The following is a 21,770-nucleotide window of genomic DNA, read 5'->3' as shown; positions in this document are numbered from 1 at the left end:
AAAATGACCCTCAGCTGAATTTGCTTGTTTGCTTTTTCTTTTTTTTTTACCAAGAGTGAGACATTTTGTCTGTGCTCGGAGGTGGCTAACTTAGCTTAGCATAAAGACTGGAAACAGGAAAATTAGCCAAAAAATACACCTATGAGATTCTCTAAAGATCACTCATTAGCATATTGTGTCTCATTTGTTTAAGCCAGACGCAAACAGAAAAATTAAAACAGACAACCACGGGTTGTAGGGGGAGTCAGAAGCAGGAACTATTTCTTGATGAACAACAGTTTATCCATCCGCCCAGTACTGCTGTGCAGCATCTCCGCTGATTGTCTGGCAACATCAAGCATGTAACTCTCAACACAGAGCTACCATGTGTAGTAATTGATGTAGATGTGCTGCTCACCTTATTTCTGAATGTTGGACACAGACTGTCTCCAATCTTTATGCTAAGCCTAGCTAAGCTAATGACCTGCCGGTTCAAGATCAATAACGCACAGGCATGAGGCAGCTATCAATCCTCTCATGTAACTCTCAACAAGGCATCTACTTTGTGTCAGTTACAGCATTTTAACAAAATATCAACAGACATATTAAGCTATTAAAACTAGATTTTAACACAAGGCCCTTCAACAGGACCAGACTTCAGGACAAGTAAAGACACAGGAGGCAGCTTCAGGCAATTAAGATGTCTACGGGCATCGGGATCCCTTAGAGTCTTTCTACTGTTGGTAATGCCTGAGAACATGTGTATTAAAAGAGAAAGAGCTGCACCCCTGTCAATGAAAACAAGGGTGCGACGCACACACACACACACACACACACACACACACACACACACACACACACACGGTCCTGTGACTCATTTGACACACTGTTGTATGTTGTTTTCTGAACATTTTATTGGTTTCCACAAAATGCATAAAATAAAAATAAAAAGTAATTTCCTCCAAAACGATTTGAGGAACTGGACGGTTAAAACTGAGGAACATTCGACCAGGGAACGGGCGGTCACAGTGACACCTCGCCCCCTCCCTGCTCCCCTTTCTTGGCCAGCGGAGGAATCGGGGAGAAGCTGCTTTTAAGATGAGAGACAGCAACGGGAAAGGAGGGAAAAAAAGCCAGGAACAAGGAGTGGGAGAGCTACTATCGAAACTTGAAAGGTAAAAACTACCTATCAAAAATAATAATAATCCTTGTTGGGAATCTTAAACCTTGGCAACTTCACTACTAACCTTTACATCTTAAAGAGTGAGAGGACAAATTCAAGAGAAATAAAATTACTATTCTCATATTCACATAAAGTTAAATCTAAATCCCTTTTGATTAAAGTTAAACTGCTCCCTAATAGAACAGACCTCTTTCTGAAATAAGGCATCTGTAGTGCTGACAACTGAAACAACCACAGCAGGAGGGTCACACATGCATTCAGCGATCACAAAAAGGGCGCTTTGAACATGGCTGCCGTACAACAATATCATGAACATTTATACGAGGGCTGAGGGAGGGACAGGGTGTTTCTTTCTCTCCCAGGATGTAGCTCTTTATCTGCTTTTTCCTCAACATAACCTCAAAAACGGAAACGAGAACAATATTCAAAAAGGAGATGCAGATTCAGTATAATGGCAGCACAAAGATCACAGGATAAATACCAGGCTAGCCAATGTGTCGCTGTAAATGTGTGTGTGTGTCTGTGTGTGAGAGAAAGTGTGAAAGAGCAGCGGTAAACAGTGATATGTTCTGAAGGCTGTTTAATAGGTGGAAGAAGGCAGGAGAGGGTGATCAATAGCAGGAGGGTGGTGGTGGTGGGAGGGGGGGGGTCGGGGGGTAAGTGTGGGTCGTGATTGGCCGTTTATGTGAAGGTCAGCCCGGCCTCGTTGTAGACTTTGAAGACCTTCTCGATGGCGTTGACGTAGGCGGCCGTCCTCAGGTCCAGACCCAGGTTGTACTTGCTCGCTGTGCGCATGATTTGCTAAAAAAGGCAGAGGAGAAAATGTTTCACATGTTGGCTGACACCAATGCCGACAGCCAACAACACAGGATGTACACGCTTTCAGTCAAAATGTCAAGATGACCTGGCCTTACTTCGTAATGACTTTCTCTTATTCTTCATACATTTGAACATCTCAAACATCCCTTTAAACTCAGAGCAGGAATTTCCCCTCGCAAAACCTTTCCTGGTTTACAGCAGGATGAGGATTATGACCGAAAAGGTTTTGAGAACCACTGTACTACACTGACATTTCCAGGTTTCTGAAGTGCAAGTCATATGTTTCATCTCAATTTACTCTACAACAGGTTGGACTGTGTGATGTCTCGCACGATGGCTTACCCGGGCAGATCTCTCCATGGTGTAGGCCAACCCAGAGTGAACAATATCCTTCTCAGAGGCACCCTGCACAGAAACAAACATTAGCTTTCATATGAATGTAAATCAAATGCTTTCACTTTCACTTCATAAGACAACTTGGCTGTGGTTACTTGTGATGGACGTTTGTCTTTTGTTCGCCTTTTGTTACCTTTAAGACTTTTGGAGGCCTTTGTTACATGTCACTTAGAATTAGTCTTCTTAGTCAATCAAGGGGATTAAAACGCTTCAAATGCTGTTCATTGATTTGAGAAGGTTCGGGACACTCCTACTCTCTTTGTGTGACAAAATGTCAGAATGTCCTCTAGAACAAAGACGATCAAGTATCAGAACTGGGAACGTTCGCATGTTATGTTATCATGGTATACCTGATTCTAAATGTATGCAGTATTTCTGGTATTCCAAGTTTTGCAGCATTGAGTTTCGGGTCAACACAGTGCAGGGCACACTAAAAAAATGTGTGGGTATCACGATAAACAATCATCCTCTCATAATCTGTAGCTCAGACTACATGAAGTTGATAACTCATGAAATCAAGAACTGTTTCATTTTACTTACTGTGTTGGTGCTATATGTTCATCATTTTTAACTCATTTTACTCAGTAAATCATATCTATATTTTATCATGACAGTGTTAATCATAGTTTTTCATTTCAATTTGAATACATTATCGTCAACAGGTCATTTTTTATTTCTCTTACTAACAGGCACCAAAAGTTGTCAGACTATCAGCCAAACTACGACTTATATGTATTCTTTGGCAAACGGGTGCCAGAGTTTATAACCGTTTTCAGGTTGTAACACTTTAATTAATATGGCTGACAGTTAGTTTGGTAACATATAAAAACCGAAAAGGTGGGAGACAGAGAAACCTTTCCACAGTGTTGGATTATGGAGGGGGTACGTACCAGTTCAGACCTGATACGTATCAAACTCACAAAAGTGTCAGTACATTCCTGATCACCACCGGTCTCTGCTTGCATATGTGTGTGTCAGCAGATGTTACTCACAGCAACTCGGGCCTGGAAGTCAGCAGTCGGGACAACGGGAATGGGTCCCCCCTGTTTGCCGAACTTCCTCTCTAAGCTCTCCTGCACAGACACTGCAAGAGACAGCAGAGGAAAGGGAGAAATTAAAGAAGATGCCTCTTTGTTTCTGTATCAATAACAAAAATGCCAGCGATGACACACCCTGAGGGTTCATCCAGTTAATCTAGTTTTTAAGACATACTTCAACTGTTTTATATTTATTACCATACATGGTGAAAAATGACTCCTGCCATTGTATGATTGGCTGTATGTGAGCAAGAGAGAAAGTATAAATACAAAGGGAAAAAGGTTTTCCAGAGCAGTCTTTTGCCTTGGACAGACATTCACACCAGCTGACACCGACCTTACACATCACCTGAACTGACACAGATTCGGTAAGAATTAATCTATTTATCCATACTTCAAATTCTTGTTGACTGATTTGTTAACTATCTTACAGCTATATTAAAACAAATTAACCTTTCATTTAAAATACATTAGCAGCCTTGTTACTGATGCAGTGTACTGTACTGCACTGCACTGCTAGCCAAGGACTGAAAAATACATTTTTAAGGTTTTAAGAATACTATTTTGTTAAAGCTCATTTCAGCAAAACAGAATGTACCCAAACAACGTGAAATACGTGCTGCAGTAGAAGAAAAATTACATTTAAAATTTGAGTTTTCAAACAGGAGCGTAAAGCTGGCGAGGTAGACTTGATATACAGGTAAGTTCATCTTTTTATTGTGCACATCTAACACAAATCCTGTCCTGAGGTTTTTCTTGTGCTTTCAGGAAGCAGCTGTAGGACCGGAGTAGGAACCATCCCAGTGAGAAAACCAGAGCATCACAACAAGAAGAGAAATACAAGGTATAACACCACAGCAACCATTATACCATTGTACCATTTATCATTAGCTTGTTCATTCGCAATTACTTATGGTTCTTTTTTCTTTAATATAGATGACTGCTCCAATAATTCCATACACTACAGACATGACACGTTACGATAGAGGAAAACTCAGAGACCAAACTGTGAAATCTCACCCAGATGTTCTTTATAGGGACAGAAAGGAAAATATTACAAAAGAAAACCTCATTTTCCATACTGAAAATATTGGGGCATGGAAAGAAGCAATACGGCGTAAATATCAACAAATCAAAGAAGTTCCTACAAAGACAGTCAAATTTGAACTCCCTGGTGACGGGGGATTTGTAACCATACACTCTTCTGGAAAGGTTGTGATAGATGGTTCAAAAGAAAAACTAGATGCATTTGAAAAAGTCTTTGAAGATCTCCGCATCGAGGTGAATACTGAGGACATAATAATACAAACAGAACAAATAAACCTGATCGAATCTGATCCTGACGGTGAAGGACATCCTGGTGAGGCAGGGATTGACAGTACCGAAAATAGAAATAGGGAGGAATAACAAAGCCTGGACTGTCTGTTTATTAAGTTCAAACAGACTGGAAAAAAAAAAAAAAAAAAAAAATGGATCATTATACATTAAATAACTTCCAATTAAAGTTTTTCTGATCATTTTATGTCATGAATAGGTGACTGGGTTGTAAAATCAGTTACATATTTTTGTTTTTTGTTTTGATTTGCCTGTTATGTACTGTAGTCTATATCTTCAACAATTTCTGGTTCTTGTGTTTACTTATTGTTTTTAAATGGTGTAAGAGGAGTTAAACATGAAATATCAAATGTAAAAGGAATTATAATGATGATGTATCTTCTGTCTGTGTCTTACAACACTGGCTCACTATAGTCTGTCTGCGAGTTACAGAGGAATTACACAGCAGTCTTGTACTCACTGAGCAGGTGGTAGTTTGAGTCCCTCTCATATTTGAAGGTCAGTCTCCCGTAGCTGACATGGTTGAGATTCTTCAGCCACTCGAAATAAGACACTGTCACACCACCAGCATTCAGGTACATGTCCTGCAGTATGAAACATCACATAACTCAGACTATCTTCACTCCTGTGTTTTTATCAAATTTCTTCTGTACTGCAAAATGTTTTTATGGTTTGATTAAGGAAGGACATGATTTTTCTGACAAATAAAGAATAAACTGTCAAAGAAATGCTTTTGTGCGCTTATTAATTAGACAAGGCTACATCAAAACAGGTGCAAGTGAAACTGAAAATTCACATGTGAGAGCAAGTAAAAGCTTGGAATAAGAGTTTGTTGCTTGAACAATAAAGGCTGAATTATCATTTACATGACTAGTCACGTTTCTTGTTTTAAGAATAAGTCATTCTGCTCATTATTCAGGGTTAGATATTATATTCACATATTTGTGTGTAAAGTTTCAATTAAAGTTAGATATTCTTAGGTGTTATTTATTAAGAATTTGATACTCCACAAACTTCGGTTAGTTTCTTCAGGACTGTGTGGGTGTGCTTTGGTCACATTTTATTGACAGTGTTGTAAACATAAGAAAAACCCCACAAGTAGATTTTGACTCAACTGTTGCTAAATCCTGATTAGTGGGTATGTGACATTCTGTGTTACTGAGCTCCGCCCCCTTCAAATGAGTGAGAAGAGCTCAGAGGACAAGAGAAACTGTCTGTCTGTCTGTCTGTCTGTCTGTCTGTCCGTCTGTCCGTCTGTCTGTCCGTCTGTCCGTCTGTCCGCTTACAGGAATAACCATGACGTTGTTCTCCAGGAAGACCTTGTCAGCATCTGGGGTGGTGGGACCATTGGCACCCTCAGCAATGATCTAGTACAAACAAAAACACACACTTCACATGACTGCGACCAAGTTATCAGTCCTCACTCATATCGATCCAAATGACGACTTAAAGCTCAGGACTTGGGTGAATCAAATCGAGTGTTTACCTTAGCCTTGATCCTGGGGGCATTAAGGCGTGTGAGCTGCTTTTCTCCTGCAGCAGGGATCAGGATGTGGCAGTCGGCTTCCAAAATATTCCCTTCGTAGGGTTTGGCTCCCGGGAAACCCACGATGGTGCCGTGTTGCTGCAGAAAACACACGCACGCACGCACGCACGCACGCACGCACGCACGCACGCACGCACGCACGCACGCACGCACGCACGCACGCACGCACGCACGCACGCACGCACGCACGCACGCACGCACGCACGCACGCACGCACACACACACACACACACACACACACACACACACACACACACACACACACACACACACACACACACACACACACAAATATTAGAAGGTTAGAAATCAGTACCTCCAAAAGCAGAAAAGATGGTTACATTGGTAGGTGAGAATAAATTAGCAAAATAAAAAAAAAAGGAGGAGTGATGTATTTTAGGCATGAAAAGCAAATCAACAAAGAGAAAAGAGAACAACTCTGAGTTAAAGATATTAGATTGAATATACAGATATTAGAAAGGTGAAAGTGAGGGGAAAGCAATTGTGCTCATACCAGTTTGTAGTCCTCCAGCTGCTTGGGGTCGATGCCCTCTGGGTTGTAGATGGCTCCATCAATCTCACCAATGCCCACACACTTGGCCCCGAACCTGTGCAGGTACCTCATGGAGTGGAGACCCACATTACCAAAGCCCTGTGAAAGGTCACAGCAAGGTAATCATCGCCACAGTCCAACATCACTACGATGATCACTTTTAGTAAACATTTCTTTCTTGTTCTACCCATTTTAAATAAACTGATACAGTATAATTCAGCTGCATGTAATGATACAGTACACTCTGGTGCCACCATGTGGCCAGTAAAGGGTAGGTGATATGGATAATCATATCACGAGATACAGTAACACGATGTTGCTATAATGATATATATTTAATTCCATGCAAATTCTAGATCCAATATAGAGGAAAAAAAAATAAGACAAGAAATCAAGATACTTAATTCCACTGATTCCAAGTTCCTGTAAATGTAATACTGCTGTAAAGAATTAGATTTGATTACCCACCATAATCTCATACAACCAGAGATATTAAATGATTTGAACCTCTGTATGAATTATATGGTAAAACCTCTAATGGGTAACAATTTTCTACAGCAAGGTTGAGCTCCGATTTAATCATCTAACGGTATGTACAGTGTCACACACCCCTGGCTCAACTCTAACTGAACTGCAGGATAACGGGGATACGAAAAGCTGACTCCACAGCCGACTTAAAAAAAAAAAAGAAGAAGTGTGATAAGGGAGTTAAATGCTCTGATCCTGATACCATGCTAAAGTTCTGCTGTCTCCTCCCTCAACAATAAATCTCTAAGAAAATCTAATCTCGGCACATTGTAATCCTCAAACACACACACACACACACACACACACACACACACACACACACACACACACACACACACACACACACACACACACACACACACACACAGAGAGGGATTAGCTTTTTGAACAACCACATCACGATTCAGCTGTTGTCACCACTTCTTCACCTCCTCAGTGACACCCTTACCCCCATCATCACTCAAACACCCCCTCCACAAACTTCCTCTCCTTTCGACATCTCCAATAGTTCCTTTATTATTGCAGAGAAAATATTCCTGTTTGAAAATCTCTATGAAACAAGTACAGAATATTTGCAGGTGCAATATGCATCCTGTGAGGAAACAACAAGCAACTAACCTCTTTTATGTGTTGTTAATCATGAATACCAGATAATATTGTTGTCATGAAAAAGTGGTAATTATAGAAAGAATTCCAGGAAGGCCAGTGCCTAGGGGTTCTTTTCTCTGTGTGTGTGTGTGTGTGTGTGTGTGTGTGTGTGTTGTGTGTGTGTGTGTGTGTGTGTGTGTGTGTGTGCGCACATGACACGTGAGGAGCTGCCATGTGACAAGTGGAAGTGAAACTGCTTCTCTCACTCTCACACACACCTCTTCTAACAGATTTACAGTTTAAATCAGTGGTACACTTAAAAAAGCAAAACCTTTCCATGATTTCCATGACTGAACAAACTTTGAGCTCAATAACATAATTGATTTTTTTTTTTTTTAAACTCACAAAGCTCAACATGCAGGAATTAATTGTTGGTCTCCCACAGCTGTTGGTCCCAGTTTTTCTAAGTGACTTATTTCCCTTGAACAAAGAAGGGAAACTCCTTCAGTTCACTGCCGTCTGCTTGGTAAGAGGAGATCAGATCCAGGCTAAAACAGATGGCGTGGCTTTGATTGAAGCGCAGCTCTAAAACCCCTCATCACGATTTCAAATGAAAACTTAAATCCTGTGTTAGTATCTGTGGGCAGATATCTGCAGTACATTTAGGATCTCTTTCCTCTTGAGCAAAATGCCTCTACTATGATCAAACCAAGCATGCATGTGTACCTGGATAACAAAGGTCTTGTCCTGGAAGCCAGGGGTGAAGCCCAGCATGCTCATGTAGGACGCCTCGTTAATGAAGTTCTCAATGCCGTGGAAAACACCACGACCGGTGGCTGAGATACGTCCATGGATTCCTCCCTGGCTGATGGGTTTTCCTGTCACGCATGCATGGGCGTTGATATCCTGCACACACACACACACACACAAAGAATATTAGAGCACATAAACTATTGAACACAGGTATCATTGCCCAGTTTTTGAAGCCTCAGTCAGGCAAAGCAACTCTTAAAGCCTCCAATCATTCTCAAAATATCCAATATCCATAGGAAGTCTTGAAACTAATGCCAACACTTTTTGCTGGAAAAAAAGAAAATCTACTATTTTTTTATTTTTTTAAAAAAAAAAAAAAAAAAAAGGAAATTCAATGCAGCCCAAGATTTTTGGAAACTTGTGTCTAGTGGTCGTCACTGGTACTGCATCTTACGGCCCTTCCTGCCCCAGCTTTAGTTTTTGACCATGGTGTTAAATGCTTGACATGCACACAGTAAAAAAGTTGTGTAGTGCCACAGCCACAGAACCAGGCAACAGCTGACCGAACGTCAGTACGCACAACCCATAACCCCCTGCCCTCAGATACCCAGAGCAGGAATGTCTCACCGAGTCCTGCCAGGGGTATCTGGAACAGAGGACACATGACTGGATAAAGTGAGAGGAGGTTAGAGAAGGAGAGTGGAAAGGGAAAATGAGTATCATGGGAACAAGAAAAAAGATTGTTCCAAATGTAGGTTGAATTTGTTTAAAGTAAATAAATGATGATTTATGTGGATTACAATGTTTGTAGGCATTAACAATTCAATGAGAGATATATAGAGTGCTTTGTTTATATTAATCTGACATACATCACAATAACCTCTATCCGTTTGTAAGCTTATAAAACTATAGCAAAACACTCTATTGCGCTATTGTGGAACCTGTTTACAACAGATACCCTGACTCTCACGCTACATTAGTCGACTGAAATACTTTCTTCATGGTCAAGTTTCATAGATGTTAAGAAGGGACATTTGGTTCCTCATGTTCGCTCGTCTCTACCAAAATTGGAAAACAGCGACAGCTAGCATAAAGTCACTGCAACACAGATACACAGATTTCAGTGGAGTTGAGACCTCAGACAGTTTCAAATTTAAACTTGATGATCCAACACAAAATGTTCTCTGGTTCCAGGTTTTCAAATGAGACTGTTTTTGAACATCTTTGGGTTTCAAACTTTGGGTTGAACAATACTCGATGAAAAGGTCACTTCGTGTTCTGGGATATTTCACTATTTTTGACATTTCATAGCGTAAACAATTAAATAAATACAGATAACAGATTGATGCATAATGAAGTAATCATAAATTGCAGCCATAAATTATATAACCGCTATTGCTGCACGTAACATCATTTTCAATTTCCCAGAGCCCAATGCGATGTCTCAAGTTGCTCATTATGTCTGACCAACATACCAAAACAAAAAGACTTTCAATTTATGAAGAGCAAGAAATCCTCACAATGCAGGAGTTGGAACCAAGGAGTGTTCGCAGGATGGTAATTTTGTCCATCGGCTGGTCATTTCAGATGTAACAATCACCAATCTTATGTTCACAGTAGAGACATTTGAGTTCTCTTAAAACTGCAGCTGGCTTTTCCTAACTGCTTCTGAATTCATCTTTGTACTTTTCCCTGACTTCAAGGCAGTTAAAATCATGGTCAAGTGAGAGTTTTTGACCATTATCATTTCGAGAATTTGGATCTAACTTGTACACATGAACACACAAGGGCAAATATTTTCCATATTTAGTCAAATAAGCCCTGTTTGACAGGTTTTGATAGGAGAATGATTAAGTGATAACATAAACACACACACACACACGCACGCACGCACGCACGCACACATGCACGCACACAGACACACGCACACAAACACACACACACAGGCCTCTGTCCGTAAAGCTGCCTTTAATGGAGCAGGAATGTCTCTGTGGTGGGCTGGGAAGGGAGAGGCAGGAAACCACTGTTCATGGTTTACATGTGAGTCACTCCTTGTTTTTAATTTGGCCTTTTTTTTTTTTTTTTTTAAATTCGTACCAAAACCCAGTCAAGTCACGCAGATCGGTTCTGTATGTCGGAGAACTCACAGTGTGTGCAATGGTGTTGGCGTATGTGTCGGCAATCCAGGACATTTCCCTCTCTCCTGTGCTCATGTCTGGGGCTGGGACATCGATGCCAGGCCCTGGTGAATAAAGACATGTCGGAGAATAAGGGAGGGAAAAGTGGGATAGTTCTGTAAAGCATGCTAGTCACTGTGTACCTCTGCCGATCCTAAAAATTTGAATGTACTTTATGTCATTTACAAAACGGATCTGGACGTCAGGGGAAATGTGAGCAGCAGGCTTTGTGCCCTTGTGTCATGTATACATGTGACCTCAAGAGTCTTGGATCTTGGAATGAGGTCCAAAAACAGAAGCAGGCATGCAGAGAGACGGGGGAGGGGACTACTGAGGGAGCAAAAGATGACTGGATCTCTCAGTAGGTGCAGTTTGACATGTTACACTCACACTGACACAACAGGGCAGTGATGTGTGCAGTGGGTGCTGCTTTACCCCCAGGGTGTATAAAAATTCACTAGTGAAGGCCGCTGCATAAAACCTCATCAAATGAGTCAACTATTTCTGTCTACAAGCATATGAAAATATTAAAATACACATAAGAGATGGTGTCATATCTTTGCTGTGTTTGAACTGGACACATTATAAACATTAACATGCATCCAGGCAGGGGTGGAGAAAGTGCATGTATAGGGGCCGTTAACCTGCTGAACCAGTGTATATGTTTATCTGTGGCCTTGATCAAAATGGTTAACACTAATCTTACAACTTCCAGCAGAAATGAACTGAAATGATCATTTTTCTATTTGTGTAATAATGTTAGGTTTACAGTCAAAAAGCTAGCACCTCTTTAAATGAATGATTCTGATGATTCAAGATGAACATTTATCCCAGTCTTTTTCACTAGTATTAATCGTTTCCGCTCTTCAGTTGACACAGGCACACCCTGAGCTACCGCAACCTGAATAAACAGCTCTACATGACAGGAAATGTTTACTTCTCTGGGTGGAAATATATCCATCACTACAGCTACGGTCTTTTTACTGAGTCAAATAGCGATGAGGACACTGGACATCAATTTTGCACGGCTGAATGAACCAAATACAAAGCAGGGCAACAAATGCCTACTCACAGAAATTATAAAATGTTTTTAACTTTAAATTCACACACAGAAACTCACCAATGAAACCCTTCTTGGCCAGCTCAATAGTGAATCTCCTAGTAATCTTCTCCAGCTCATTGTCCTGCAGGAGACAGAAAGTGTAGAGTTTAGGAAAACAAACATGTCATCACCTTGGTTACATTAATTCTTTGAAAACCAAACAGTGTGTCCTCCATATAAAGCAATAGTTTCAATCATTTAGAGCGATGCTTCAGGCATTTTGATAAAACTGTTTTTGTTTAGGCTTTCCTTCCAGTCAACTGTGAGCTCAGAGGCAACAGCCAACGACCTTTAAATCTGTTTCTCTCTCAGTATCCACCAATAGACACATTAACAGCCCTATCTACAATCCAGTAAAAAGACAGAGCCGTCATCATTTAAAGAATTAAGTACATTTGACTTAAACCACTAAAAGCTCATATTTTATATATCTGGTCATTTACTGGCTCTGCAGCTCCTCTAGCCTTTAAATCAAAATTCAATCTAGAGGAAGATACAGAGGCACATTTGATGATCTGCTTCGACTGCTGAATGTAAACAAGCATCTCTTTCACATCTTGATCTCTCTGTCTCTCTCTTTAATTATTCTCTCTTCTAACTTAATTTCCCCTCGCTGTGTGAACGAACCAATACAACATGAAAAGATGAGACTCTGCAGCCCTGCCTTGTGCATTCTTGTGTGATTGAATCATCCACTGGGTTTGTTTGGATTTGAAAAAGAGGCATAGGAAAAACTGATATCCCTCACATACACAATGTCAGCCTTGTGAATGTTAAGCGCTCATTTTTAGGCTTTGTTGCTTTATATTATAGCACACAGTTAAATGTGTCTCTACATGTTCGCGTGTTGCGGAGGAGGTTATTAGAAGGCTTACAGAGTAATTCCTGGGGTTGATCTTGACTCCAGCTTTGGCTCCCCCAAATGGCACATCTGGAGGAAAATAATACAGCTTAAAAACCATAGGGACATACATATGATTGTACCAACACACAAGACATTAAGATACACATGCAGAAGAGGAAGAAGCTAAACAAAACACTGACAACAATTCTCTAATTCTGTTGCATGACCAATAACCTAACGTCCTGGAAAATTAAGTCAAGAGCAGTGTCCAGAGCATTTAAACATTAAACATGAGGTGGATAAATGACAAGAGGTTGGTAAGAAGTGCATGTTTAATATGTATGTGGAGATCAGACAATAACCACCAAGAGGCTTTGTGGAAAGCTTAGACTTTAATACTCACCGACGACAGCACACTTGTAGGTCATCAGAGAAGCCAGGGCTTTCACCTCATCCACAGACACATCTGTACTGTAACGGATACCTGAGGAAACACACACAAGCACAGGGGGACGTTTAAAACATACAAATAAACTTGTTAAAAAATGTGCAAAAGGTCTAGAAGTTTTGTTATGATGTTTTGTATGATAAAACACACATTTCTGTTTTTACCAATTGATATTTAGATATTTTTACTAGTTGATAAAACAACATGCAAGATGGGGGAAATCACCACTGTACGTGTAGCTCAACAACAGAATAAGGTAATGAACAGCAGTGAAAGACCACTGTCAAAGCTGCACTGGACCAATAATTGCACACAGTATGTTCTCCATAATCACGCCAGACCACATGCAGAGGTCAGAGTTCACCAGTTGAGTCTGTCAGCCAGGAAAAGCGACGGGCGGGTGGAGACAGAATGAGCCAATCCCAGCCATCCATTCTGACCCCAGCCCTCGAGTTGCAGTCATTTCTTCCTGTTGTCTAGAGTTTACTACCGTTGCCAAGGTAACATGTGTGGGCCAACCCGTGTGCAACGTTAAATGAGATCATATAGCCAGCCGCTAGACCAGCCAGACTGCCCAAGTCACACTACTCCATCTCATTGGCACAGTGTGTGTGTGTGTGTGTGTGTGTGTGTGTGTGTGGCCGGCAATACCAAATATAGCATATCCAGTGTTAGCTTACACAGAGAAACCCAAGGGCAAACAGCACAAAAACACTGCAGAGTGTGTCTAGTTGTGTGTTCAACTGCAAGCACACCACAGGAAGCTCAAGTAAAATCCCTCCTACTATGATACAATCTTATAGTGCCACTTAATGACATCATTTTATGCCCAACTACTTCCATCTGTGTAATTGCATGATAATAGTAGTACAAAAGGAAAAGATCAAAATATCCTGAAAACAAAGCTCCACCTTTCAGAGCGCTGCTGTGGATCTCCCTCTATCTTCATTTCCTTTCATCCACAGATCAGCTGAGGACCTCGGGCCGTCAGAGGACAATCTTGAGCTCAGTGATCAAATTAAATAGGGAGAAAAAAAAAAAAAGCTTGGCTGCCCACCCATCCCCCATCCAGCCATTCATTTATCCACCCAACCAACAGAACCACCACAGCAACGAGAATCAAAACATATCTGTAAACACATTCCTCTGAAATGGAGGGCAGATTTTTGGAAATAAAGTGAGCCAACGTTGAAATTCAGAGTTTGTGCAGCCGTCAGAGCAGCTGAATTTCTTCACAAGGCCTGAGGTAATGGAGCCGCATATCTAGACTCCTATTAAAACACATTTTGAGGCTTTTGCTTGAATAATTGTGTGTTTGGTTTAAATGGTTTAAAATCATTATTGTTTAAATAATTGTTTTAGTTATTCAATGCATTTGCGTTGCTTTTTTTTGAGTATTTTTCCTTTCACTATTAACCGTTTCTTCTTATTAATTTTCTTCAATGCACACATAATTGTTTGTAATAATTCTCCATGGTTTTAAATGCCATACTAATACTAGTGGCATTTCAGTTTTTATTTTTGAAAAAAATAAAGTGAAAAAAGTTAAAATTGTTTGGATGGAATGATCCATAAAGATCCAAAGGGATTTTGATTAAGTGGCCAGGACTCTGACGCTGCATTTAATTACACCACGTTGCATTAAATATCCATTTAGAAAACATTTATACTGAATGGATTTTATTACATATCTATGCAACTTTCACAAAATGCTGCACTCATTGTTTCCAACGTGACACTAGTGACATCCCACAGATTTATTCCACTTCTGCACAGAAAGGAGAAGGATGTAGACTATTTAGCAGACTAAACAAAACTTGAGTGGCTTGTACTTTTTAACTCAAACTCTCTTCTAGAGGTTTGCAAACACCCATGCATCTACACAAGAACCATGCATTGTTCTTGAGTTAAGACGATCATTCAGTAGTCAGTAGCGAGCAGTGCAGCTCTCAAAGCTGGAGCATGAGCACCACACGCACACACAAAAAAAAAACATCCTTTGCACTTTGTAGTTTGATTTGAACACAGCCAAGGGTCTATGCACTATATCAATAATTAAACCCACTAGCAAAATATCTACTTTTACTCCTATTCCACCCCTATGATCCTGGAATTCAGCATGAGCGACTTCACAGACTTGTTTATTGAGCCACTTGAATCAATAAACTGTCAGTTAAGTGAAAATTGTGTAAACACCATGTTTATTCATGTGCAGGCCAAATAAAGATCTGAGACAAATGACTCCGGAGTAAAGTGTAGGATCAGTTCTAGTATTTGCTGTGATTTCACAGTGATTCCTACATGATTTTTTTATTATGTACAAGATATTTTAACTGCAATTGGCTGACTGAGCAATAAATCAAAACGACTAGTTTTATCATATGTTTGTTGGTTTTATGCATCTAAATCTAAATGCTTCAAAAGTTAACACATGCTGTGATCTGTGTAGCCTATCATTTTTAACAACTGGTTAACTATCACAATGATCATGACATGAGAGGAAGCTTTTTAGTAAGACAACAGCTATAGAGGCAAGCTAATGGCAAGCTGAATTTTGATACAGCTTTGGATCGAGGTGATGCTTAGCTCTCCTCAGGCTTTTATGAGGAGGATAGAGGCAATGATGCTCTTTCACTGGTATTGATTTTTACCTCTATTGCCTCTCTGAGTTACCTCTCACTGATAACTGGTTAGATAGTGTGTGGTACTGCAAATTCATAAATAGGTGCACTGATCCATTACTGTAATGTGGTTTGATGGAGAAAAATTGTAATGGATATTTTATCTGGCTTACATAAATGATACCACTCTGATTCAGCTTCTCAGGCAGGTTTCTATTTTTTTTATTTTCTTTTTTAAATCACTAAACCAATTCTTGTGTATAGCCCACAAACCAAGTGCATGTCTTTAGCGGAAATATACCTCCAAGAATAGGCCTACATTTACTACATCAAGCAGGTGCAGTCGAAGGTTTCATAGCATTAATACCAGGCCAATGTCCGCTCCACAACATTCAAACATGCCTTTTGAGTGGCTGACTGAATGGCATGTCTTTTTCTACTGAGAATGCCTTCACTCCACAGCACCCTCCCCCACCTGTCACACTGCTGACAAATAGGAGTGCCTGGAAACACAGCCACCCCCCTCCCAAAGTCTCTCACCTCCCATCTTCCTATACATCATATCCCTCTACTCACAATTTACCCAGAGTGCACTGCAGCAGTAGCCCATAATGCCTTTGCTTTGAACCTTGAACTCTGAACCAAAGACCATATGTCACGCTGTCATATTATATTATATTCTGCCCAAGCCCAAAACACTGAACAAACAGCTTATTTATACAGTGGATTTCAGTATTTGTCTATAGAGTGGGTGAGGACCACATTCTGTGTATTTGCCTTGCTTGGGTTTGCCTGTGAGCATGAATCACCTGACAGAAAAGTGCATGAGCAATGCTTCTTCAATGATCAACCATGTGCCTGCCGTTTACATCACATCATACATCTGTATAAACTGGAATAAGAGAGGACCCCATTGGTGATAGTGACAAGAAGTAAACTGACGTATCCGTCCAGTTTTAAACTAGATCAAAGCGATGGATTCTGACAAAGTGCTGGCAAAAGTATTGTTCATGAAAGATGACAGTAAAGATTCATATAGTAGTTTGACGGCTAGCTCACTGCTTGCTCTCAGCACAGCCACAGGTGAGCAGGAAGGTCACTGACTGAACAAAAAGTCTCATAAACAGTCTCATGTAAACAAATAAGCATCTGTTGAAAATACGGGCGTAACGTTGGTAAGCTCCGGATAAAACCGGTATAGGGCATGTAACGGTAAGCTACGGTTGCAGCTGTTGACAGCAGCCGCCTTATAATTTGTGCTTTTAAGTAGCTAACAGTGCTGCTAATGCTAAGTAGCTGGCTACAGCTAGCTGTCAGAGAGGCCGGTCAGGGTGGGCTTGCCACATTCTTACCCCCTTTGCAGGGTGTCCTGTGCTGGCTGTGCTGGGCGCGGTAGCCCTCCACAACCTCCCACTCTCCGTTATCCCTCTTGATGGGGAAAGACACGCTCAGGACGTGGTTACAGGGCTTGATGATGCGCAGGATGCCCCGCACACGGTTCCTTTTCTGCTCGGGGCTCTCCCTGGTCCTCAGATCCTCCACCAGCTTGTCCTCCACAATGGTGGCGCCGCGGTCGAAGAAGCCCTCGACCATCCTGAAGAAGTTGGGGTCGTCAGGCTTGTCCGCTGCGTCGGCATAGTGACGGACCCGCATCAGGGACGAGGACACCGGGAGAGCAGAGTCCACGCACCCAGAGGCCAGGGCGCTACCCGCAGAGCGGGTAAGCAGCTCCCCGAAATAACGATACATGACTGGAATTAGCTAATTGTGTAAACGAACAAATAAAAGGCAACTAAACAACAAGGACCATGGGGGTGACGACAGGAGAGAGGGGTAGAATAAGCAGCACAGCAACTCCTCACCGTGTCCCGTCCTCTGGCCGAGTGGGAAATGGCATGCTGTGTCCGTTTGCTTTAAAAGGCAGCGGGGGCTCCTCGGGATGCACGCGGAAGAGGAGGATCATAGGATGCGCGTGCCCGTGCAAGGCAACTGACAGCGCGCGCTCTTAAGTTTGCACCATTTGTCTGTTTATTAGGTACACCCAGCTAAGACTAATGTAGCCTAATAACAACTGCCCCTCGACTAATCTTACGCCCATGAAGGTTATAATTAAACTGCACTGTAGCCATTATGTTTACAGATATTCCTATCATTTTGTTTACTTCATTCAAATCAATGAGTGTAGGCTAAACAACTGACACAACTCTTTATACAATGCAATACAGTTCAACAGGACCACAGACTACAGCCTCTAAAATGATCATATAGCAGCTCAATCAAAAACTTTTTGTTGATGATTTGTTGATTGACTGTTGCATTAGACTCATTATTTTTATCCAGGTTTCCGTAATAAAGTGACAACTGAGTGAACACATAGAAGTAATTTGACTGGTTTTTAGTTGTTCTCAGTCCATTTACATGCATCTCCAAGACAAAGAAGAGAGAAATAGAGAGACAGCTAAAACCCTAGCCCTAACAAAGCCAAACAAAGATATGTGGACATAAACATATAAGTATTATGTGTAATAATAATATGCAAGTATAGTATAATATGCAATGTGCTTACATTTCTATAACTTTTATTTTGATAAACTCTTACCTCTTGATTTGAGTATTTCTAGTTTATACCCCTTTCTACTCTTCTAGACTACATTGTAGTATTTAATACATAATATATTACAAAATATTATGCTTTTTAAACCACTTAATTTATTAGGCAGCTTTAGTTACTTTTTACTTTTCAGAATCATTGATAATGATCCAGTTAAATAAATAGGAATCATTCTGCATAATGAGTACGTTTATCTCTGATACTTTAGGTACGCCTACATTTTGTTGCTAATACCTCTGTACTTTACTAAGGTAAAATTTTGAATGAAGAACTTTTGAATGAAGAATTTTTAATTTTTGAGTGGTATTGCAACTTTTACTTCAGTGAATTATTTAGATATTTCCTGCAACTACTATATTAATAGGCAATGTGCAAAACAAAAATTATATGTTGTCATTGTTATATAACACAAAAATGCATTGCATATTATACACACTGTTTTGTAAAATAATTATTACAGTCATCAAATAAGTTTGATGACAGCAACCACAGTGCTACAGTTTTGTACTTTGTGGCTTGATCAAAGGATCTCTGCCAGGCCTGCTGTCATCAGCAGTTCCCTGATCTGCTGTGAGGGAGGAAAGAGAGGGAGTCAGCCCACTGTGTTTGCATCAGTTATTAACCAACCTTTTTGGCAGCTTAATGGGTGAGTTGATCTGGTGATGATTGATCTTGTGTGTGACTATCAGCAGAAATAACTATCAACAGGTTCCAGTGAAAAATAAAACTCTTCACATTAGTGGCTGAATGCTAACATCAGCATGCTACTAACCTGGCCACACTGACAATCCTGTGCGGCTCAAGTGTAGCAGTTGTAATGTTTTCCACATTTACCACATTATTTTAGCATGTTAGCATGCTAATATTTGTTAATAAGAACTAAGCACAAATATCAGTTGAAAAATATGAGTATTGGCATTCAGCTTGAAACTTGGAGGAGCCGATTATTTACATCACTGGTTGAGCTGAATCATATAACAAGAGGCCTGGTAGAGAAGCGTTCTCGGTTCTCTGTAAAATACAAACCAGCCTGCCTCATATAAATGCTCTGTGCAGATGTGTGTGTGCTGTGGTGCATCCATGTGTGTGCTTATAAGCTTCCTGTATGAGAACAATTATATGTGTCCGAGTGAGAAGGCATCATTTAGGGTAGCAGGTCATATTTGTGTGTGTGTGTGTGTGTGTGTGTGTGTGTGTGTGTGTGTGTGTGTGAATGGGAGTTTGCTGGAAAGCATTTCAGAGACAGCTGGAACAAGACAGACGGGCGTGTGTGTGTATGTGTGTGTGTGTGCGTGTTTGTGTGTGTTTGTGTGTGTGTGTGTGTGCGTGTGTGTGTGTGTGTGTGTTTGTGTGTGTGTATGTGTCTCTGTATGTGTGTGTTTGTGTTAGTGTGTGTGTATGTGTCTCTGTGTGTGTGTGTGTGTGTGTGTGTGTGTGTGTGTGTGTGTGGAGGAGAGGGAGGGTTGGTGTCTTCCACTGAGCTGCGACGGCACTACCACGTTGCTCAAGATAATTTCCATCAAAGGGCCTCTTGATTCATCAGAGGGGCAAGGTATCATGGGTACAACCTACTGATCAGCCAATCAGCAGGGCTTTGTTTTATACTTTGCACACACTGCGTGCAGAGCGATGTTTTCCACATGAGCAGAGACTGTAGCATCATTGAAAATCTGCTGTAAATTTTTGCTATGATGCTGATGTCTACATGTGAAAGCAATTTTACAAATCTGAATATGACTTTAATGGGAATGAGCCTGTACAATATGCTCATCAGCAGCTATGGTAGCTTACCATGAAGTGGCTCTTATGTAAAACTACATTCATGGCATATTAACATTATTTCACACATACACTACATGCAAACATTGTCAACCACTGTACATGGCATAGAGATATAGAGTCTTAGTGCTGAGCTGGTCTGAATGGAGGCCCTGACCTGGGCTTACACCTGTGGACTCTGCACAGGAGATAAGATTAGATCCTTCCCCCCGGGCACAGGTACAAATACACATTCATACTGTATGCTTAAACGGTGGTACAAACACATGATTGCACAATATGAAAGGCAAACGGATTTATGGATCTTAGTTAGGTGTAATTTTACACTCACAGTATGTTAAACATATTGAAGTGCACACAGGTTTGGTGCAGGTGTGCATGGTCCGATTGCAAATGTTCTGAATGTCCTGTATCGTCTCTCTGATGTTAAATAATCAATGGTAACCATCTCACCCCTACTGGCACAAAGTCAAGGCAGTGTTTCAGTATTACTAATGCAATAACGGAAGAGCTTATCATCTTATTGTTCCATCAGTCGACTACAGGGCCATATAGCTTTATTGACTTTTCAAAGCTGATATCCTGCCTGAGATGAAACTGCAACAATTTTAGAGCAGACAGAAAGAGAGGAGGAATATAACATCTGAAGATTCTTATGCCTATTTGTTCTAATAAGCAAACAGCAGTAAAGATAATCTGAAGCTCTATATGCAACTCAGGTCCCTGTCACACCTCAGAAATTTACCCCGCACACAACAGCCTTTTGTATATTTCATCAGGTACTTTATTAACTATTAATTTTGTATTACTCATGCATCCAGATGCTTTCAAAATAAAGAAGGTGGATGTGCACACCCAACCCCTGTCAGGTAAGGGTGCAAGACAAAAACAGAAATTTGCCAAAAATATATTGAAGGAAACCTTTTGACCCACAAGATCCTCATCAGACATCCATGTGGACAAAAGGCCGGAAATATATACAGACCGAAAATGGCAGCTGCATCTACAATTAAGAAATCACATGATATTAAATAACACCCATTATCCATAAACAATTTACTATGCACATAAAAAAACATGTCCTAAAGAAAGGACTCTAGTCAGTACAGGACATATATGGTACACAGTTTTGCAATACACATTTTTCAAAAGGAGAGATTTTTCCCACATGCATGTTTTCCTGACGATGACCTTGTAGGTCAAAATGTTCTCTGCTGTATATGATTCGTTATCATAAATGATTAAAAAAAAGACAAAAATGAGACAAACAAAGCATTCAAGGTGAGTTTTTCATACAAACAGATGGTTTTTATCTGACAATTCTGGAATAATTGAGCATTGATCTGACTGGAAAGTGGTCCAAAGATTTGAGAGATTTGTCTTATTAACCACTTTACCTACTTTCAAACCAGCCTTAAAACACCTTTATTCTCCTGCACCTTTATTTCCTTTAGTTCATATTTATTTGTAT

At 40.6% G+C, this 21,770-nt stretch overlaps 1 protein-coding gene and 1 long non-coding RNA gene across 2 annotated transcripts; one reads left to right on the top strand and one right to left on the bottom strand.

Moving 5' to 3' along the window:
* Positions 1–868: 868 nt before the first annotated feature.
* On the bottom strand, positions 869–17,830 carry glud1b (glutamate dehydrogenase 1b). The gene is made up of 13 exons (XM_056366441.1): positions 17,262–17,830; positions 13,244–13,324; positions 12,872–12,927; positions 12,015–12,078; positions 10,865–10,959; positions 8,691–8,870; positions 6,810–6,947; positions 6,236–6,373; positions 6,036–6,116; positions 5,210–5,333; positions 3,370–3,461; positions 2,324–2,386; positions 869–1,963 (listed from the first exon to the last, which is right to left on the bottom strand). The coding sequence occupies exons 1-13, from the start codon at positions 17,656–17,658 to the stop codon at positions 1,844–1,846; spliced, it is 1,629 nt and encodes a 542-aa protein (XP_056222416.1). The 5' UTR covers positions 17,659–17,830; the 3' UTR covers positions 869–1,843.
* Positions 3,485–5,203, top strand: LOC130162669 (uncharacterized). The gene is made up of 3 exons (XR_008826297.1): positions 3,485–3,782; positions 4,183–4,258; positions 4,351–5,203. It is a non-coding gene; the product is annotated as an uncharacterized LOC130162669 (long non-coding RNA).
* Positions 17,831–21,770: the final 3,940 nt, after the last annotated feature.

The sequence above is a fragment of the Seriola aureovittata genome, chromosome 21 (genome assembly GCF_021018895.1).
Source record: "Seriola aureovittata isolate HTS-2021-v1 ecotype China chromosome 21, ASM2101889v1, whole genome shotgun sequence".
Lineage (NCBI taxonomy): Eukaryota > Metazoa > Chordata > Actinopteri > Carangiformes > Carangidae > Seriola > Seriola aureovittata.
Note: the sequence above shows the minus strand (reverse complement) of the source record. Positions and strands in the feature narration are given on the sequence as shown.